Source organism: Pogona vitticeps, chromosome 1 (genome assembly GCF_051106095.1).
Source record: "Pogona vitticeps strain Pit_001003342236 chromosome 1, PviZW2.1, whole genome shotgun sequence".
In the NCBI taxonomy this organism is placed as follows: Eukaryota; Metazoa; Chordata; class Lepidosauria; order Squamata; family Agamidae; genus Pogona; species Pogona vitticeps.
The window spans coordinates 187,054,201-187,077,073 of NC_135783.1; the positions used below are offsets into that span (position 1 = coordinate 187,054,201).

A 22,873-nucleotide genomic window follows, 5' to 3' on the forward strand; every position below is an offset into this window, starting at 1 on the left:
CAGTAAATGTAGCAACGATGGCTGCAAAAAACAAGCACAGGGCTCATGCCGTTTGTCTGTATTAGACAAAAGAGCAACAATCACAATGTGATTGATGGGGAGCACTTCTGGGACTGTACAGCTTGCCCAAGGCCACCCAGGCTGGCTCTTTCTTGGAGGCACAGTGGGGAATTGAACTCGCAATCTCTGGCTGCATAGCCATCTACCTAAATCACTGAGCTATCCAGCCAGCTGCCTAACCATTTTAAGCATGGACAATTCTATATATATATATATATATATATATATATATATATATATATATATATATATATATATCACACCCTTCCACCCTCTACAGAATAGCCAACGGCAACATGCACCACCCCAGAACCCCGATTCCCTTCCCACTTTGGCTTACCAATGGCCAAACCATCGCTAAAATTGTGGATGCCATCTCCCATGATCACCATCCAAGCTATGTTGGCTATTCCAGTATCTTTGAGGTCTTTGCTGGAATGGCAGTGTCCGTGAGAATGATGAGAGTGTTTGTGCGGCCAGAGGTGGTTGTGTTTCCTCACTAGGATCTTCTCCTCTCGATGGTTGCTCGCAAACTCCACATCTGGGAAATTGTTACCCCGAACGACACGGGAGACATCGTTGGGGGAATGGAGCATGCTGTTCTCTTCTTCGGCAGAAAGGAAGGCCTTGGGCAAGTTGTCAAACTGGCCGTCAAGGTCAGTCAGTTCAGTTTCGTTAAGTCGATCCTCAGATAAAACAGAATCATCTGCTCCTGTGTTGAATGAGCCAAAGAACGATTGCAAGTTAATTAGAAGTGACAATGGTGCTTAATTAAGACAGAGATGCTACTAATACTTCCCTGCAACCTTAATCATGAACATCAGGAGCTAAAGAAGCCAAGTATGTAAATACCTTTCTAAACAGCCCAAGAAAGTCACTCTATCCATCCCAGAAGAGGCTGAAGACTTACCTAGTCTAGCTTCCTGTTTATGTGGGGCCAGCTAGAAACTCTGTCAATAAGTCCATAAACAGGGCATAAACATAACAAAAACCTTCCCCTTGTGTTCCTTAGCAATGGATATTTAAAGACATACTGCCTGGGATGAAGGCTTATATAGCCATGCTGATGAGCAGCCATTAACAGCTTTATCTTTTTTTCCAATCACCCAGCTGCTTTTAAAAGCTAGCCAAGCTGACAACTATCCCTACATCTTGCAGTAGAAAATCCCACCCTTTAGTCAGTTTGTAATATCTGAAAGTCATGTGACAACCTAGGTGGTAGTACAACAGTAAAAAAAGGGCAAGCCCAGCAGCAAAAACGGCAACTTCAGCTGCAGGTTATTTAAGTTATGGACTGTTGCTGTCAGTGTTCTATACCTGGGGTCTCCATAAGAAAGTAAAATTAGATGACAAAGCTATACAAGCAAAATGATCCCTTCAAATTAAAGACGGGACCAAAAATGCGATGAGGTGTCTAACATAAGGAGGGCTACCTGCCTCCATACATGCCTAGCCGCCTAGAGTGGTCGAAATGACTAGATAGGTGGGGTATAAATACAATAAATAAATTAAAAAATGCCTGGCTACATGTACCTAAGGGTGCTCAGTATATTCTTTTGTAGGTACTCTCTTAAGTGAGTCAAAACCAAGAACAGCCAACAGAGACTAATGACAATGAACAAAATGGTTGGATCAGTTACTACTGCAAGTCTATAAAGAAAGACATTTATCAACTGTAAATCAAAAAGACTCCAATCAAAGTTGAACCTATTGACCAACCAATGTAGAAATGTTTGGAAAGAAAGGGAAATTGGATGGCGTGAGTTGGCCAAAGTCATTAAGGGCACAATAACATTTGTGAATTATGTCTGCAAACTCAAGAACTGAAGATAAATATTGAAAAAATAAGGTTCCTTGTGGTTTCTTCAATACAACTAATGCAGTCCGACCAGTTTAACTGCTTAATGAATCATTTCGAACACAATTTTGTGGCTATCTCCAAAGAAATACACAAATCTGCATGTGAGGGTCCCTTGACTAGGAATGGACCTCAACAGAAGGAAAACCCTGACATCTGAGCATTCAGTATGGAGATAGGAAGTGTATTATGGCCTCTCCCAATTTGAAGAGACCCTTGTCCAGCAGACCGAGGCAAAGAGGCAGTCACAAAAGCAGCAAAATCAGCGAGCTGGCCAGAGGACAGATTGTATTTGTCTTCAGTGTGGAAGGGATTGTCACTCTCGAATTGGCCTTCTCAGCCACACTAGATGCTGTTCCAAGTCCTCCATACAGAGCATGTATAACACCAATGCAATTATTAAATTTGCGGATGATACGACAGTGGTGGGGCTCATAAATAAGAACAATGAGTCTGCTTATAGAAAGGAAGTACAAAGGTTGATACTTTGGTGTAAAGAAAATCATCTCACACTTAACATCAAAAAAACTAAATAACTCATAATTGATTTTAGGAGGAAGAGAAATGTACATTTACCACTGTACATAAACGGTGAGGAAGTGGAGAGAGTTGGTAGTTTTAAATTTCTGGGTACTTACATCTCAGAGGACCTCTCATGGACTATAAATGCCAACATGCTAATGAAGAAGGTACAGAAGAGGCTGTATTTCCTGAGAATGCTTGGCAAGTTAAATTTATCTCAGCATTTACTTCTGTCATACTATCGTAGCACCATTGAGAGTGTCCTAACCTATGGCATTCTGGCATGGTTTGGGAGTAGCTCTGTAGCGGACAAAAAAGCTCTACAGAGAACCATTAAAATTGCCCAGAATATCATCGGGCTCCAGCTACCAACCCAGTAGTGAATAATTAGTTGGACTGTGTTACTTGGCCTGCGGTGTAGATGTTTGTATTTTTAGTGGGGGACTTTTAGTGGGTGGGGAGTGTTTGGGAATTTTATGTGTGTGCATGTGTCTGGTCTCTGGGTGTCTGTGAATTTCGTTGTATGTGTATATACTTACAATGTCAATACATTATTATTATTATTATTATTATTATTATTATTATTATTATTATTATTATTATTATTATTATTATTATTATTATTATTATTATTATTATTACCATAGTCTCTCGAGACTGAAGGAAGCCTATTTGGTCTCTTGATTGGGGAACATACAATTCAAATTCAGTTTAGATTTTTTACAATTAAAGGGAAGATGGTTTTTAAAAACCAATGAACAGAATAAATTGAGAATCACTATGTTAACTCCATGTTACAACAGTTTTCCTATGCAACAATCTATTTAACCACTGGGTAAACAAAGCCATCAGAAGATCTTCACCTCCCACAACATTCCTATGTCAGCAAAACCATTAATAGCCACAGATTTCAAAATAAATTCAAAATTCAGTTTCATCCATCAGATTAAATCAGGGTGGACACAAAGCAGATGAAATCTTGCATATCTTTGCAGTGTCTTATGTAGATCAGAAAGGATTTCTGACTCCCATTAAAATGCCATGAATAGCAACAGAGGGAGTCTCTTTATGTCCATCTTATAACTGAAATGAACTAAATCTGGGATAAACAGGAGTAATTTTTTTGTGTGTGAAAGGCTGACAGCTCTATCACTTTTTTCCTCCAGTTCCCCCACAGAACCTTTTTAATCCTTGCTGGATGCCTTTTGTACTTGGTTGAGCCTGGTATTCTAGCAAAACATTCGAGTACACTTCACAAGCCTGAGGTTAGTCCACCCCTGGATTAAGTAATGAAATATTTTACTCTTTAAAAACAAGTCTCCTGATGCACCCAAACGATCAAACACACACACACACACACACACATGCAGAGGCAGTCCCAGAACGAATAGTTACCAGCGAGAGGCTTGAGCTGAAGCCAGTCCGTATCAGGCCTGTTCAGCTTGTGATCTGAAAGCTTCCTCCCAACTGGTGACTCGTCAGCCTTCTGTTTTTTCTTACACCATTTCTGTTTACTCTGCAAGAGAAAAGGGGAAAAGATACCTGGCAGTTAAGGCCTGTAAAGGAGGGGGATGGTGATGAAGGAAAGCCCAGGGGACAGCTGTAGGGGCACAAGGAAGAACAAGCACGGCTGTCCTCTAAAGATGCTCCACTAGGATACTGGAACGGCTGGCACGCAGAACACAGATCAATACCACTCCGTTCTACTTCCCCCTCTATTCGGCACTGGTTAGGCCTCATCTTGAGTTCCGTGTCCAATTCTGGACATCACACTTCAAGAAGGATGCTGACAAACTGGAGCAAGTTCAGAGGAGGGCGACAAGGATGATCAGGGGGCTGGAAACCCAGCCTTATGAGGAAAGACTGAAAAAACCAGGCATGTTTAGCCTTGAAAAAAAGAAGTTTAAGGGGAAATAGGATAACACTTTTCAAATACTTAAAAGGTAGTCATACAGAGGAAGGACAGGATCGGTTCTCCATCATCTCAGGGTGCAGGACACATAATAATGGGTTCAATTTAAAGGATGCCCGATACAGACTGAATATCAAGAAAAACCGAACAGTTAGAGCAGTACGACAATGGAACCAATTACCTCAGGAGGTGGTGAGCGCTCCAGCGTTGGCATTCAAGAGAAAACTGGATAACTATCCGTCAGATCTGCTTTGATTTGGGTTCCTGCCTTGAGCAGGGGGTTGGACTCGATGGCCTTATAAGCCCCTTCCAACCCCATTATTCTAGAATTCCTTGATGAACACCAAGTTCTTATCAGTGGGGCTAAGTTAAGTCTTTAGCCAAGGCTCCCCACCAAAAATGTGTTATGATCTTGGTCTATGTTTCTAATACTGCAGCATGCTGCTCCAAAGCGTTTACTGATCACCACAGCGCTTCCCTTCCAAAGAAACTCCATCATTCCTGAGGGGGATTCCACACGGTCTCCCTACAGCCCTTCCTGGGTTGGCTGCAACTCTGCTGGACACCACCACGGCTTCCTTGTTGACAATGGGCAACAAAAGATCCTTCCACATAACCCAGGAGTTGATCCACAGCGCCCCCCCCCGGTTTTGTTTTCCCTTCTCCTTCCCAGGCTCTCAACACTGGGGGGGGGGGGGGGACGCTTGTTGTGCCGATTGTTCTGACGGGCGGGCGGGAGGCGCCCGCATTGTGTCTAGCACAGCCGCAGCAGCACTCTTGGCTCACTGCTGGTGAATGCACCAGGCGCACGCGTGCTTGCTGAAAGAGTCCCCACGCTGCCCTCTTCCACTTCCACAGAATCCTGCGCAGAGAAGAGAGTGAGGCTGTGCTGCTGATCTAGCTTGCAAAATACAGAACTGAATTTTCCCCACGGCTTCCAACAATGCAGGAGAAACTCTCTCCTGCAAGTAGTCTTGTTTAATAACACATCTAATGGCATGGCTGGCAGCTTCTTGCAAGCTTCAGGAACCATGGCGTTCCTATGCAGGCCTACCTCCTAGACAGGCAGCCCTCCTTTTTTAACCCCTGGATTCATACTTGTACTGTTGAAGACTTTAAAAAGGTCAAAGGCAGGGCTGGTTCCCCCCCCCCACCAGAACTACTTGGATATTATTCTGATATCCAAGGCCAAGGAGTCAGGATTCCCCCCCCCCCAAGGTGAGGGGGGTTCTAGTTGAAAGATTAATTAAAAAGACGTATCTTCAAAAGAGGACAAACCGATCCTGCAAACCTTCCTCTTCAGGCAGGCTTTCCCTTTAAGAAGTGACCGTCTATCTGAGAGGGCTTATTATTTTGAAAACAGGTTGTTATGCCTTGTGGCTTTTACATGCGTTTTTCATACTGATTTTATTTACCATTTATAACAAATTACTTGTTTACTTCTTTTCAAATATTTATTTACTGGTTTTAGCTTTTCAATATTGCCTTTTCAATGATGTAAGCTGCCTTGGGTGCTTTTTTAAGGGGAAAGGTGGGATAAAACTAATGAACTAGCTTCAAAATCAGGCTAATTTACAGAAGGAAAAAAAAATCCGGAAGCTATCTGCCTTTAAGGAACTGGAGCATCACAATTTTTTTAAAATGACTAGTACTTTCCACTTCCATAAAAGACCATACACAAGTAAGAGATATATCAAGGATAGCACTTCTGCTTTTTCACATCCCGTTTCTGATTGCAGTGTTTATGTTTTGATCGTTACAGGATTGCCTGGGGGGAGCAAACTCCCTTTTTCTGAAGCCATTTTCGGTCTGCTTAAGCTTCTGCCCATCAAAATCCCATTCCGTTTACCCTTGAGGAGAAAGAATAGAATCTGCTTAGTTGATTTGGCTTAACATCTTTGCAAGTTCCTAGCATGCTGCTCTTTCTACTGCTCCTCCTGGTTTCTTTTCGCCAAGCCAGGAGACACCAGGCCTTCCTGCCAATGCAGGCTTAGCAGTTTTCCAGGGACAGCACAACCGGACGGCAGGGGAGAAGGAGATTCTTCACTGCCCACCCACCAAAAGGCCTGCAGAAGCCACAATGGGAATTCCCCCCCCCCTCAAATACTGTACCGAAAACGGAGGAAGCTGGTGAGCACTTAGGAAAACAGCAGTTGTCTTCCAAACCCTTGAATGAGGTGGGATTTCCCATTCTACCAAATCTCTTGGGGGAAAAACACCCAGAGGTGGCTGATTTCTGGAAGAAGACTCCCCCCCCTTCCTTTTAGGAACAAAGACAAAGCCATACAACAGATTCACCTCACACTGCAGTCCTCAAATTGTTCAAAACTTCTGGGGGGGGGGGGAGAAAGCTTTTCTCATGTTGTAACAGCCATTGACTTTAATCACTGAAAACAGCAGACCCACAGTGCCATGTGAAAAAGTGGATGCTTTGCTGTGCATGTGGTCCCATGTCCAGCCGAGCCCCCCGGCCTCCCCCCTTCATTGGATCCAGCAAAAACTACCTACGCTTCAGACCTCAAAAAGCAGCTAGTTTATCAGGGTCAATTATGAGCAGGATCGACAACTGGATGCAACATGAAACATAACTAGTAAGTTCCTCTATGCCTATCAAGCTGTCAGGCCCAGTACAGGCTTCACAGTTTTTTCTCCCAAAACAGGACATTGGTTACCTGTGATAAAACTCTGGGCTGCCACGACCAATGCACCAACCCATATGATGTGTGAGGCAGAGAGACCATGATGGGTTGACATTTCTGGGCACCAGCCACCCACTGGCTGTTTAGGAGGATAATCCATTATTTCTTCAGCTAAATATTAGAACACAACAGACATTTAAAAACCTACCCTTTGTTTCTTGTAGTGCTTGAACATTCTGATGCAGTGTTCGATGATGAACAGAAGATAAATTCCACCCAGCGCCACGAGTCCTTTGAGGACAGCATCGTACTCGTCTAGGAAGCTCTGGGCCATTTCTCTGTGCCCATGAGAATGGCCATGGACATGCTGGTGTTCATGCTGGTGACCCTGGCCCTCGTGGTGACTGTGGTTGTGTGCCCCCTGTGACTATACGGTAGAGAGGGGAGCAAGGAGACGCACCATGAGTGACGTTCCAAAGTTAAAAACCAAATCTATTACCTATCGCATTTCTCAACCAGAACAAATGCCCTTCCCATTAAAAAAAAAACACCTCTTTCTCTCTCTATGAAAATAAAGGTGCTTTTTTAGTATCACAGCCAAGCACTGATGATAAGCCTGTGACTATGTATCTAAAGTACATGCACACTCAAAAAGGTCTCTAACACAATCAGCTTTGATTTTATACCAACTCTAAAGAGTTCGCCTTCAGTGAATTTGTCTTGTGATATTTAGAGTGCAGGAACTGGTATGTTTTGAAGGTTCTTAAGACTGGTCTACTGCCATGTGTCATTTAGAACAGAAGTCTCGCTCAAAGGTGACCAACACTAGCAGGCCCTGAAATTAAAGGAAAAAACCCACAGCTCTCAAAATCCATCCAAGGCTGCACCCATTTCTATTAGGCAAAGGAATTAACCTGTAGCATTTTTCTGCTCCTACCATTCATGTCACAACCCTTTCCCCTTGCATCCCATCACTGAGATCAGTGAACTGCCTCCACTATCCTGCAGCTGTTACTTGACTTCTAAATTAAGCTTTATTTACATCTCAGAATAGTAAATGATAAACCTATTAGCTTATAAAACTGCACTAGGGTCATGCTTTGTGGCTCTTCTTTATTTCCACATGGCCTGGCTGCTGAAATGTAGAACTTCTTCTAGACACAAAAGTTTACATGTTCGTTTCTTTGGAAAAAAATTATCAACATTTCTGAAAATGATTGACCTGTGTCAACCGGAGTAAAACTTAAGTCCATGCTTAACTCTCTCTGAGCAAACAGTCTCAAAAACGAACACTTCTCGGCCCCATTCTTTATTTGTAGGAATGACTTGTGTCAAACTTAACCCCGAAATACCTTCTGAATATTCTAAACAGCTGAAGTGCACGAGAGAAGATTTGGCATATATGTGGGCATATACATGTTCTACCTTTCTGTCACGAAATGTTCATGAAATATTAAGAGGGGGAACCTTCAACAGCTTTACTTCTACGTTGTGCATTTAAGCACAAAAGTGGCTCATTTAATCACTCCTGCCCATAGCCAATAAAAATGTTGAGAACTTTGTTAAAACGATCACCAAGTGTCATGGTAGCAATGGCACAAATTAATGAATGGCTTTCGGGTTAATACAGGTGCATCTATGAGGGCCTATGGAGTTTTGTGGGGGAAAAGGAAGCACAAACATAGACTGGATGGGACAGAAACTTACATGTGGGAGCAGATGAAGGAGTGCATCTCCGCTCATGGTTCCTACTGCAAGAGCAACCAGGAAGGTGAGGAGAAATTTGAAGCACCCTTGGTTAATTATGGGAATCAAGATCACACCCAGCAAGGACAGCAGGCTAATGACGGTGATAGAAATGATGCCACAAATCCAGGCTGTTAGAATTGCAGAAGGAAAAACATGAATCAGGAAAACTTTCTAATCACCAGCAAGCAACATTAGAAAAAGTCAACGGCGCTCAAAGGATGAAAAAGCTCTCTCTCTCTCTCTCTCTCTCTAAGTCTACTAGAAATATCTGATTGGGATCTGAAGCATGTGACTCCTTGTCTAATGTTTACGATCATGTTTACCATCTTGACTCCTTGTGTAATGTTTACGATCTGTATGACAGGGCTGGATTTTTGTTTACACAAACATAGACACATAAAACCTGACTACTTGCCAATAAAGTAGCTTCCTGTGTCAAACCATAATCTTGGTGTAAGGCTTGTGTACATTTAACTTTAACCAAGTGGCTTCATCAAGGTCAGTTGTGGGAACAACTGTATTGACTTAAGTTTCTCTGGAATTAAGTGCCGACAAAGAAATGTCGGGGCCCACAACTGTCCCCCTGATGAGCAGGAGGGCCCCCTTCTGATCCATCAACAGGTAGACTTCTTCGCCTTGAACTGTAAAAACACGTCACCGCATTTGGCTCAACAGAGTTCTTTGCAATAATCTTACAGTCTTATCTAGGCTTAAAACCCCTGAATCCCCCTTCTTCAGAGGAGACACAATCGGCTTGAGGTACTCGTCAGTCAAAATGCTGGCACGTGAATAGCTGGCACCTCAGATGAACTAAATCTCCAGAGCCCAGTTCTGCAGTTGTTCAAAGTACTTTGTACTCAACATCAAGGACATTAAGAGGGGAACATAAAGACATGTTTAGAGTATGTGTCTGAGCAGAAACTTCTTATACCCAGAAAGCCTACAGGCAACACATTAGGCAACGTACACAAGCAAGGAAAAGGGATACGGAAACAGGACAGTCCTACAGAAGGGACACCAGGCTGAGGTCCAGTAAGGACCATGCAATGGGGAAAACAGAAGAAGACTGTTGACTGGGTGGGGAGGCCCAGACCTGGTCTAGAAGGCAAGGGGCTTGATGGAGGACTAGAGACACCGATGAGGCAGCACACAGAAATAAGAGCACCAAGGTCAGGTCAGAAGAGCAGATTGGTGTACTACCAAGAGGGTCCCAAGAGGACACAGCCATCAAGGTACACCAATCTGCAGCAAGGCTTGGAAAAAGACAGATTTGATGGCCTCTCCTAGAATTCCTCAAGCAGTGTGGTTATGCCCACCGAGGAAGTTTGGAAGCTGGATTCCAGGAAAACAGGCTTTCCCATGCCCTGCACATGTGGGGCAAATCCAGATGAGATCTGAAAAGGGTTTCTGGGAGTATGTTTCACCATTACCTTCCAATTCAGCGGCATGCCCTCTTTACACCTGCATTTCCATATTCATCCCCTAGGCACCCTGGTGCATTTTCATGAAGATTACCATTAGCACAGTCTCACCAATATTGCATTAATTAAAAAGAGAAAACGAAGAGAGAGAAAAAGATGACAAAATCTGTTTATAATGCAGATCCTTCTGGCCACGGCAACAGTATGCCTGAAGCTTACAAAGGGACTGGGGGGATTTTTTTAATGTCAGCTCCTCAGCTTCCCTCAAAATGTCTGCTGCATTTTGCACTTATTTTCAAAATCAGGTCACTTAAACCAGGGAAGGTCCTCAAGATTACTTATTCATCAGTTCCCTCCCTCATTATCCAGACACAAAATGCTTCTTTTTAAAAAGAAGCGCTCATCTGTGGAACCTTTCTAATTAACTTGGTTTAAAGGCATATGCACGATGACAGGGTCTTTTCTGGGGTGTGTGTGTGTTTGTGTGTGTGTGTGAGAGAGAGGTTTTTGTTACAAAATATACAAGCACACAGTTTCAACATTTTAATTGGCATGAAATGCTTAGCAGCCTTTTTATAAGCCCTCCTGGCAATTAAACGAGGGTCAACTCTTGACTAAAACAAGGCTATCCAGAGAAACAAACAATTTGCTACCATATGCAGCATATATAGAGTATTTGGTGTATCGAATCTTTGAACAAAGTTAATGAGGTAGTAGCTGTGTCACTACGGGAAATCTATACACAACAAGTTAACCTTTCTTAATGATGCTGCAGTCATTAAAAATAATTACCACCAAGGCATTTCTCTCTGACAAGAATTAACATATATCAGAATGCACTCAATCTGTGCTTTATTTCTGACAATGCTAATAAGCACCTGTAAAATGACTGATCAATATTCATTATTACTTATACCATTATTTTCAGGCTAAAAGCAATTCCCTCCAAGGGAATTACAGCCGCTGTGCCAGCTTCAGAAACAAAACGCCATTCCTTTCCATGGGAATCCACATATTGTTACAGGAAGATATGGGAAAAATGCCTGTGTCTTTAAAAAACTGCATTTCCCATAGTTATCTTAGTTTCTCCATTATCCAGCAACCTACCAATCACATTTTGAACATCTCCCATGCACACAAACTGGAAACCCACCCCCCTCATGGTTCTGTCTTAATTGGAGCAGGAAGACATCTCCCCATTTACAGTGGTGCCTCGCTTAATGAGCGCACCGTTTAACGACGAATCTGCATAGCGATCTTTTTTGATTGCCAGTGCGATCGCATTGCGATGTTTTCAATGGCAAAACATCGCATTGCGATGATCGGTAAGCGTTTTGCTTACCGATCTTCGCATTGCGATGTTTTTTTAAACAGCTGATCAGTGGTTCCAAAATGGCCGCCGGATGCCCAAAATGGCCACCGCAACCATTTTTGCGCCCTGCCTCGCTTACCGAGGGCGTGAAAATGGCGGCACTATGGAGGAACTTCGCTGAACGGTGAGTTTGGGGCCCCATAGGAACGCATTAAACTTCGTTTAATGCATTCCTATGGGTTTTTTTATCCGTTTAGCGATGTTTTTGCATAGCGACGATTAATCCAGAATGGATTAATGTCGCAATGTGGGGCACCACTGTACACGCTTTATTTCTGACTTCTGGGGTTGCTGCAGGTATCGGTGGCAAAACAGGAGCGCCAATGTGAAAAAAGTTCAGTGCCTTGTTTTGCTTCAGCAAACGGGATCCCTGAACCAGGACATGACCCAAACCACAAAGCAGTTTGTCGTTTTTTTCCGGTTCGCGGTTTGGTTCATTCCCATCTCTAGATTTGACTATATAACCTTCACAACTCAAGAGCCTCCCCCTGGGTGCCAGATCATGCTTTCATGCTACATGATTTGACCAAGAGATCAAGGAGAAAAAAAATGCTGAACTCATTCAGTGTTAAGTAAGAGGCCAGGTTATAGGAAAACTGGATCTGCTGATTCTAAGCAACTGTGGACTCCCTTTAGAGGACTGCTATCTCCTACTGTATATTTTGATGTTTAGGGACCGTTTTGGCATCACATAATAGTTTTATGATTCTCAACTAACTAAAGAGGCCCTTTACAACTGTCTCCAAGTAAGGCGGAACAAACTCGGCACGTATGCTCTAATAGAAGACTTCCTCACACAATTAAGTGCATTTAGGTACAGAAAAGCTGTTTTAAATAAAGGCAATGCACAATGACTGAGTAAGTTGCATTATGCTGAAATAAACATCAGTGGGAAAGTGAGTGTGTAGCCAGGATCATACTGCCTTTTTTTTTTTTTTTTTTTTTTTTTTTTTTTTTGCTTTTTGCTGGCAGCATTTTTTCTCTACAGCTCTAGGGATGGAGAGAGTTCCCAAGCATGTGCCCTAACACTAAACTGACCTTCAGCCTTTTGTAAGATTGCCCATCTCTGATGTCAAGAGTGGGCTTTAAATGTGGTGACCACTTTTTTACACGGGGAGTGGCTTATTTGTAGTGGTTTACACAGAGTAGATCGGAGAAGGAGGCCCACCCGAAACAAAAAGGGTTGCGGGGCTGTAGAAATCTAAGTTCTAACAAATCTCAGAATTTGCCTGGCAAACCCGCCTCACATGCATGATTGGCCCCAGAAGCCCATGACAAGCTGGTAGTGCACACTGGCCTTGCAAGCGAAGGACTGGTGAGAACCTCAGCTGTGACCAACAGAAGTGACACCTGGAGTAGATCTGGTACACTGGGGCTACTTTATACACGGGACAGTTTGTGTTCTGCTGTCATAGGAAACATTCTGAATTTCTGTACAAAAATCACACATGGAAAAGATGGGAAGAAAAGAGAAAAAGATTGATCCACACAGGATTAGCCTTAAATATATATGCAAGCAACCAGCTCTCAAGAGGAGGAAGCATTTTTCCTTAACTCAAGGCAATGAAATCCAGGGGAGGACATATGGAGAGAATTAAGTAAAAAAAGACACAGTGTGGGAAGATTTATGCACCTCTCCAATAACAGCAAGTAGGTGGCTTCTATTGTTTCAACTGGCCTGAATGATTGCAACAGCTCCTTGTAACTGCAGTGAAAAAAAAGCTACAACTAGATGGCTAAAATCCTACTGCTTGATATAGTAAAATGCACTAAACAAGGCCCATTAAATTCTCCGTAAGTTCCACTGATTCAAATGGGTCTACTCTAACCGTGCCATACTATGCTAAATTAAATCACAGTGAGAGTAGGCTCGCTGGAATCAAGGAAACTTATGGAGGAGCTGACTGACTAAATCCCTCTTGATTCAATCATCCTACTCAAATGCAATTTACTCTGCTAAGCAACAGGAATTGGGTCAATGTGTTGCAAACAAGGAAAAGCACTCTTTATCATATCTTTAATTAGTAAAATAAAATAGAATTAATAAGGCTGGCATAAAAACAAATACAAGGGTCTCCCAGTCCAGTGTCTTCAACAACTCACGTCTCGTACTTCCTCTTACCTGATGCTCCTGTTTTCTCCATATTCCCAAGAGATGTATTTTGACCTTTACTAAAGTCTTCAACCACCACATCTTCATAGTGCTCAATACAAAGTCTCCGGTCAATCTGGTACAGCAGGGCGGGACACAGGTAGGTAAAGAAGCTGTGAGAGATGGGAGCATTGGCGCGAAGACCGTAATGCCTGAGCAGCTGGGTGACATTGAGACACTGCAAACAAGGGAGGAGGAAGAAGAACATTCAGGCAGGTAAGAATCCGTTTCCTCCAAGCCCACAACAGTTAGGCTGTGTGTTAAAGTCTGATCTGGGTGTTCGAGCTTCATGTGGCTAAAAGGGCCGGAAGGTGAGGCTGCGCTGGCTGGGCTTGTCCCGGCCTCCCACCAGCCACTGCTTCTTGGAGGCCTTCCGGAGAGATCTCATCTCCACACATGGACACCCCATGCATTTTTGCACCCTCTCTAATTAGGACTCTAAATTGGGTGGAAGAGCCTCTGTCTGTAGAGCCAAACTCCCCACTTCAAACTTTCTTCTCTAATCTACCTTCTTCAGAGGGCAATTCAGACCCAACGAGCACAACAACGCTCCTCCCCTGCATAAAATACCAACCGTGTGGGGCTGAAAAGCCCACCTAGGGGTTCTAGAATATGCATTTCAAAAGTAAAAGGCACTGGAGAACAGTTCAACCAGTATTTGTTCAAGAGGAGGGGAAAAGTAAGAAATACACAAAGGGAGAGGAGAAAATCAGCTGGGTATCTGCTGTTTGAGGGGCTTCATTTCCTTTTTTAAATTTTTTTTTTAATTTCCAAAACAAATACAAGAATACAAAATACTTACTAATACAATCTAAAACACAGCGCACCCCTCATACCCACAGGACCCTTTGGAGCAATAGTTTTATTATGAACCTCCTTTCCAAAATTGTATTGATTGTTGCTTAGAGGCTTTCCCCTTTCCTTTCACTAATAAAAATTCAGGAAATCTACCCCAAATAGCATAAAAATATTGAAACTTATTTCCCCTCTTTTCATCTTAAGTTCAGTAGTCAATTTATCATTGAACGCAATGTCCCATACTTCATTATACCAATCTCTTATTTAATATCATTTTTATCTTTCCAGAATCTAGCTATTAATATTCTAGCACTTGTCATAAGATTAGAAATCAATTCCATTGAGCAATAATCAAGTTCTATCTTATCAAAAATTGACAGCAAAGCAATATTAGAATTAGGTTCAATATCTTTTCCAAATATATCACATATTTCCTTAAAAATTAATTTCCAAAATTTCTGAATCAATTTACACTCTGACCACATATGACAATATGTGCCAATTTCTTCACCACATTTCCAACAGGCCTTAGAATATTGTGAATTTATTATGTTCAATTTCACCGGAGTGAAAATAAACTAATTTAATTTTTTCCTTTATTCTTATGGACATTAATCTTAAAACTCCCATCTTCCAAATTTTTGTCCAATCCTGTTTTCATTTCTGTCTTTAAATCATGTTCCCAAATTGATTTCAAACCTTCTATTTCTGTCTCTTTTTCCTCGTTCCAAAATTACTTTATAAATTCTACTTACTACTCCCTTCCTCAAAGCATCTTTTTGCATGTCTTCATGTGATGATAGGAATTGTTCATACTTAATACATTCTCTACATTTGCCATTAATCTTCAACCATTCATTTGTCCAACTTTCTAATTGGATATAATTATACCATGATAGTTTATTAGTTTGAAGTTTAACTATAATCTGATCCATTTTAATCATACAATCCTTCAATCTGACAACTTTTCAATCCTTAAACAAATCAGCTAAACCCTTCAAGTTTGCTGGGAAATTTTCTATTTCGGTCACTAATTTTAGTGGTGAAGTAAAGGGACATAGCTTCTCTTTATATGTTCTAGACATTTAACGTATTTTTAAAAAAAGGATTGTTCACCTGATTTATTGTATTTCTTTTTACTACATGAAACAAATATTTTCCAATATTCCCATTAATTTCTGAGGATTCCATATCCCACCAAATTAACCTTCCTTTGTTATATAAAATATCTCCAATAAATCTTAGTTGATTCGCAATACGATTTTTTTAAATATTAGGAATACCTAAACCTCCATTTTTTCAGCCTTATACCAATATCTTTTATTTATTCTTGATTTTTTTTACTTTGATTACAAAATCTATTAATTAATCCCTGCCAATACTTAAAATCTTCTTCTAATTGTATTAGGAGCATCCTGAATAAAAATGTAATTTTTGGTAATATTTTCATTGTGATCATAGCAATTTCCCCCAAACCACAATAGTTTCAATTTAAAATACTCCTGCAATTTATCTTTAATATCACTTTTTAATTTGTTAAAATTTTGCTCCTTTAATTTTTGAGTCACTTTAACTATATTTATACCTAAATATTTAATATAATTACACATTTTAAAACCATGTTTATTTACAAATGTTTCTTGTTCATCTTTATTGTAATTAAACATCATTATTTGTGGGTTTTTTTTGCTAATTAATATTTAATCCTGTTATTTCCCCAATTTTTTCTAAATGATTTTAAATTTTATCTATACTTTCTAATGGGTTTTAATAGTTAATAATGAATTATCAGCAAATAAATTAATCTTAATTGTATCATTTTTACCTAATACTTTAATTAATTCATCATTTCTTATTGCATTAGCTAAGAGTTCGATAATGATACAAAACAATATTGGTGAAAGTGGACAGCCTTGTCTTGTATCTCGGCCTTACTTCTGAATATAATTGATCTATAATCCCTATAAATCTTCTACCAAATACCCAACCCTTAATAAGCTGCTTTAATGTTGGCCATTCCACACAATCAAATGCCTTAAAGATGTCTAGTGATAAAATGGTTGCCTGTTTTTTTCTTTTCTACCTCATATATAATGTTCAAAACTCGCCTAGTTAAATTATCCATTTGTCTTCCCTTTATAAAGCCACACTGATCCTCTTTAACATGATTTGTCATAAATCTATTTAATCTATTTGCTAATATAGCATTAAAATCTTAGTATCTTGATTTATTAGAGATATAGGTCTATAAGATCCTGGATGTGTTGGATTTTTGTTGGGTTTTGGAATAAGAATAATTAATGAATGTTTCCAAGAAGGTAGCATTGTCCCTCCTTCCAATATTTTATTATAAAACATTTTAGCTTAGGTATAAAAATGAAACTAAGATGTGTACAATATTCTGGACTCAATCCATCAGGGCCTGGTGTTTTACCATTTCTCAGTTTACTGATGACTTCAGCAATTTCTTTTTCTTTAATCTCTTCTTCTAATATTCTTTTATCACATTCCAATAATTTAGTTTTTAAATTCTGATTTATATAGTTTTCTATATCCTCTTTCAGTACATTGTTTCCTTTATATAATTTCTGATAAAATTCTTGAAAAATCTTCAGTTTATCTTCATTTCCTCATTCGATCTGCTGTTAATTTTAACAGATCCAGACCAAAATACTGTTAACAAAACCTGTTGCTGCAAGGGCCACCCGTCAGGTTGTCCTTCATGGAATGAGTGGCGTGCCTGATTCTGCAACCAGTCCACGGACCAGTCCCATGAAGGAGAGCCCACCTGTGCAAGAGACCAGGATTCTAGCCTAAATCAGACTGAAATTCTGCAGACAAATTATTTCCCAATTTTCCTTTCTTAGGAGTAGAAATACAGTTTGGGTCAACTGAGTATGAAATAGCAAATCACAGCAGGGAGAAGAGACATGGGGTGGGGAAATCATCTGATTGCAGAGTGAAGTTCTTACTAACAGGGAATTGGTGTTTCAGTGTTAAGCGCCTGATCAGAAAGGGGTGAACAACCTCCTCACAAGAATGAGGGCAACAAAGGAAGGTTACTGGTTAATGTACCACCCACTAAACCACTGGTTCAGTGGTCATACGTTACAGTACATTACAAGATGTATTTATACATCATATTATATACTTATACTGATATTGATTATATTGGTTTCAAAATGACTGTAGTAAAGCACTAACTCTGCTAGCCCCCAAACACATAATTCCTCTGTGGCTGAACAAAATACATAAATAATAACTAAGCCCTGCACATTTTTCCTGCTTTATTTATTGGCAGGTATTAATTCCTGCTTCCATGGCTAATCCAGACAACTTCTATTTCCAAGGTTGCTTGAAGGTGAATGCATTGCCCGCCATCCCAGCTATTTTAGCCATACAAACTCAACAACTCATGCATACACCATATCTTTAATTTTACAGAGCAAATAAAGGTTTTATCAGGCTGACACTGACCTCTTCATGATGGTGATCATCTTCGTTATGGTCCTTGTGGTTATGTGGTGAATGAATGTCATGCTTCCCCACACTATTCTGCTTGTGAGACGCTTCCCGCTTACTGGTATGTCGGTATCTCGCACGGCCTTGCACCGGGTCGATCAAAACCTCGCTGCTCTTTTTTTTGTCCCCGCACTTTTTCCTGTGTTTGCACGGTTTTCCTTCAGGCTGTTCTTGAGTCGTGTTGGTTTCTGTGGAAGGCTCGTGGCTGGGCTCCCCGTGATCGCTGGTGGGATGGATGGAATCGTTATGCGGATGATGAGTACCGTTATGGTTGAGGTGGTGGTGCGGGTGGTGTCGGTGGCGATGCACACGGTGCCAGTGATTGTTCTGATCATGAGGGTGCTTTCCATCAGGTTTCAAAGATGGCTTCATGATTTCTTTTTCAGGGTGACACTTCTGCTTTCTTTTGGCTGGCCCTTCATTCACAGTCTGGTTTTCCGAGCTCGAATGGCTGTGAGAATGAGAATGGCCGTGGGAATGAGAATGCTTTCCTTCCTGTACCTCTATGGCGTCCAAGTGAGAAACATAATCGTGGCCAATGTCCTCATGATTAATTTCCACCACTTTGATTTCACCCAGACCCAGATTTGTTAGCAGCTTCTCCAGACCAAAAAAGGACAGTCTCCCATTTTCGCCGTAGCGCTCAAAGAGTTTTTCAATGTAGTATTTCTGCTCATCTTCAGCTTGCTTATTTGGCGCTGATTCCGTTCTTCCGTTCTGGAGATATGGTATATCTGAGATCTGGTAGTAATTGTGGTCATGACTAGCGTTGCTTTTTTCAGCACTATGGTCGTGTCCATCTCCATGACAATGATGGCACTGATGAAAGACAAACGTCAGCAAACAAATGAGGCAGAACTGTGTGTGCATGTGTACCTTCATTTCTATTTTCTGCAAAAAGAAAAGAAAAAAAAGGGAAAAAGGGAAATTAAATGGGTACCAATTATTTTAGGAGAATGAAAATGCTCCCTTAAATGTCTTCAGGTAATGTAAATTATCTACAACCACTCCCATAATACCATTCCAGACAACTATACTTCAAATAAACCACAATCTATAAACTGATATTGTAGGATTGCATTTGGACTGGGAATTACCAACTTTAAAAGTTTAGACGGAGCTCTAAAAAGCCTCAAATTTAACAGGTACATTGGCTAGAGTCCTACTGCCCATTGACATTGAATAAGAGAAATTGCAGAAGTATTGACTGCAGATTGCTGCTCATCAATGAGGCAGTGGTTGTGCCCAAGTGCACAACGAGGTATGCCCTGAGTAACCTAACCAGCAGCTTGATAATGAGTGGCAATCTGTTGGCAAGACCTGTGCGATTCCCCTTTCACAAATGTTAACTGGCAACAGGATTCCGGCCACTGAAACATATATAAATTAAGATCCACTTTGTGCAGAATCTAAACCAAGAGACCTCGTAATTCTTGTATTTTATATAGCTTGAACATGAGACACACTGTGTGTTTCTGAGGTGCCAAGAGACTCTTAGCTGTTTCTTTGACACAACTTAACACAGCTTTTTCTGTGGAATTTATTGGCTATTTTTAAAGAAGTAGCTCAAAGGAATGACTCAATTGTAAAGGTGCACTAAAATCACAACCACCTAAATTCTGGCAATCAAGTCTTTGCCACTTACGTTTTGACAATCATACTTTTGCAATTACCACTTAAAGACCATGCTGTACAAGGGGTTGCCAGCAAGTTCTCTGATGTCCACGTATGCTGAAGTTCAAATAAAAACTCTTATTACAAAGAAGGATGGGGGGGAATCTTCTCATTTTCTTTAATTAGAAGGTCTGAGCATCAAAGGATTTTTCAGTGAAAGTAAAAAGCTGAAATGAGTCATAGTTTTTCATAAATGCCCATTCATTAGAACACGGCACAATTCTAACCCTCAAGGTAGCACAATTATTTTAATATACTCAAATTAGTATTCTTACATCTCTATGACACACACACATGCAATAAGCATACATTTACACAGCATAGAGTGCCTACTTACTACAGAAAGTAGCCTTCCTGCTCAGGACATTGAACAGGGTTTTTTGGGTCTGTGCGCGGGCACATCTCTTCCATATACAGTGGGGTCTTGACTTGAGAACTTAATCCGTATTGGAAGGCAGTTCTCAAGTCAAAGTCTGTAAGTCAAGTCTCCATTGACCTACAGTGCACTGAAAACTGATTAATCAAATAACAGGCCGTTTTTGTTCCATTTTGTTTTTTTTTCTGGTCTGTAAGTCAAATCTCAGTCTGCAAGTCAAACCTAAATTTTGCGGCCAGAGAAGTCTGTAACTCAAAAAGTCTGTAAGTCAAGCCGTCTGTAAGTCAAGGGTCCACTGTAAGACAATGCAGGTCAACCACCCACTATGACGTGCTACTAGCCTCAGTGAGGTTCCATATTGCCTGTATTTAAAACCTAGAATTTGTCCAAGCGGAGAAACCAGCAAACATTGACACAAAGGCTACTGTCGACTCGTTTTTAAAGTCTCCATCATGCCTTATTTTTCACACAATACATGAAGTGAATTATTCTGAACTTGTGTCTCCTTTGTTACCTTGTTCTCAAGCTAAGCGGGGGGGGGGGGGGAGCCATATACACACGGCACAAGAATATATGCTGTGTGTATATGGGAACTATATAGGAACATTTGTATGACCCCAGAAACAAAACCACATGGAAATTCCATGGAGCTTGTGATGAACAAGGGTGGATGCCAACGAGAATAACATTCATTTACTGGTTTTTATTTAATGCTTCTGAACACAGCTGCTCCTTCAAAGCCATCTTGCAAAGTCGAATTAGTTGATGCACAATAACTCTTCCATGGCCGCTCAAGCAAAGGTATGGAGTCAAGTGAAGATGTGAACCTTTAAGATTAGCTATCAAATCTCTATAACAAACTCACCCTTGCGCATGACATCAAGCAACTAACTGCACATCTACTTTCTTTAAACATTACTGGTAAGTCATACAGCACAGGTCCACAGTTCTTAACCCAGCAGCCCAATCCAGACACATAGTACACCTTCCACCAGTAAAATGGCAGCCCCATTCCTTCTCATGGATGTGGGACTGCATGTGCAAATTCCTTTTTATTCTTCTTCCTCATGAACTAGGACTCTGGTTCACATGACACAAGGCTGCTTCTGCTTCTGATCAGCCAGTTGAAACGGCAGAGTAGACTGATGGTATCAGTGCCCATACCTATCCATTCTGAGTGCTCACTGGAAGGACAGATCCTGAAGCTGAGGCTCCAATACTTTGGCCGTCTCATGAGAAGAGAAGACTCCTTGGAAAAGACCTTGATGTTAGGAAAGTGTGAAGGCAAGAGGAGAAGGGGACGACAGAGGATGAGATGGTTGGACAGTGTCATCGAAGCGACCAACATGAATTTGACCAAACTCCTGGAGGCAGTGGAAGACAAGAGGGCCTGGAGTGCTCTGGTCCATGGGGTCACGAAGAGTCGGACACGACTAAACAACAACAATGATATACCAGCGCAGAGGTCAAAGCCTCTGGAAATCTTGAAGCTAAGGCAACTTCAAATTAATTTGGCAAATTAAATGTTGCTAAAACAATAAAGCCATTTTAGGTTTGACCTGAAAATAAAATGCTGCATATATTTCCCAAAGTGTCTCTTTTTGATTGAGGGGAAAACCCAATATTTAAAATTCATTCTAACCAAAAGGGATCTGTATCTATCTCTATTGGTCTAATTTACATCTATCTGCCTGCCTGCTTCTCTCTCTCTTTTGTGTGGCAAAGCATATTTATATAAACAAATATATATATCATGATAAGGTGACCCTATATCTGAATGTTTTTGTTTAGACTTGCTGCTGGTAGAACACTGAGTCATATGTACCTAAAGAACTGAGATCATCTGATCACTGAATAATGGATGGTATATATTTACCTTCCCATCCTTGAGTGTTAAGTCTTTTGGCACTGGGAAGAATCCATAAAATACAGCCACATTAACCCTTGGCTAAGCTCCAAGCTTCAGGAACACAGTTTTAAATACAGTATACACATCTGAAGATCTCCATTCACTAAACCTAAATTTAGAGATTTCTCTAATGTTTTAGGAACATAAAATGTTCCTTTCATAGCTCTGCACATCAATTTGTAATATATAAAAGTTTTACATTTGTACTCTTTATTATGAGCCCAAGCACAAGTATCTTAGTTTTTGTTATCTGAGAAATACAGAAAAAAAAGAAGAAACCAGACATTTTATAATAAGCAGAATAAAATATATGAGCCAAAATCCTGCCAGTTACGCCCACAAATGCAAAACAGCCTAATGTTTGGAAGAGAACTACCTGAAATTCAGAAATTACTGTAGACATCATTTCTCATTTATTGAGTTGCATGATTCAGCATGCAACAGATAATGGCCAAAATCCTGCTGCTGAGCACAGTAAATTGCACTACAGCAGGCCCACTGACTCAACAGGGACTGGGTGAGCCAACTTCTTTATAATTTCCATGGATTCAGATGGGCCTATATTGTCATACAAAGGCTTGGTGAGAGAACCCATGAAAATCCAGGAAACTTTGTGAATGCCTTAAAATTTAGACATACTTTAAAAGTTAGACATACTTTAAAATTTAGACATACTTTAAAATTTAGACATACTTCACAGTTAGAGTAGGCCCACTGGAATCTAAAGAACCTATGGAGGAGCTGACACCCCAAATCCCTATTAATTCAATGGGCCTACTCTAGTGTGATTTACTATGCTAAGCAACAAGATTTTGGCTAATATCTACAGTGACTTTTTGGCCCCAAACGTTACAACATCTTATTTGTGTCGTGTCACCATAAAATCCCAATAGGATTCTACCCATTATT

General features: G+C 40.7%; 1 protein-coding gene across 1 annotated transcript in view; it reads right to left on the reverse strand.

Annotated features, from left to right (window-relative positions):
- The window catches only part of SLC39A10 (solute carrier family 39 member 10), a 57,952-nt gene that overhangs the window by 8,788 nt on the left and 26,291 nt on the right, over window positions 1-22,873 (reverse strand). The window contains exons 2-7 of the mRNA XM_020808914.3: window positions 17,961-18,896; window positions 13,656-13,863; window positions 8,699-8,868; window positions 7,200-7,418; window positions 3,836-3,956; window positions 401-772 (exon numbers count right to left, since the gene is read on the reverse strand). Coding sequence (XP_020664573.3) covers window positions 401-772; window positions 3,836-3,956; window positions 7,200-7,418; window positions 8,699-8,868; window positions 13,656-13,863; window positions 17,961-18,887 — 2,017 coding nt within the window. The 5' untranslated portion in view covers window positions 18,888-18,896. The remainder of the gene's footprint in view (window positions 1-400; window positions 773-3,835; window positions 3,957-7,199; window positions 7,419-8,698; window positions 8,869-13,655; window positions 13,864-17,960; window positions 18,897-22,873) is intronic.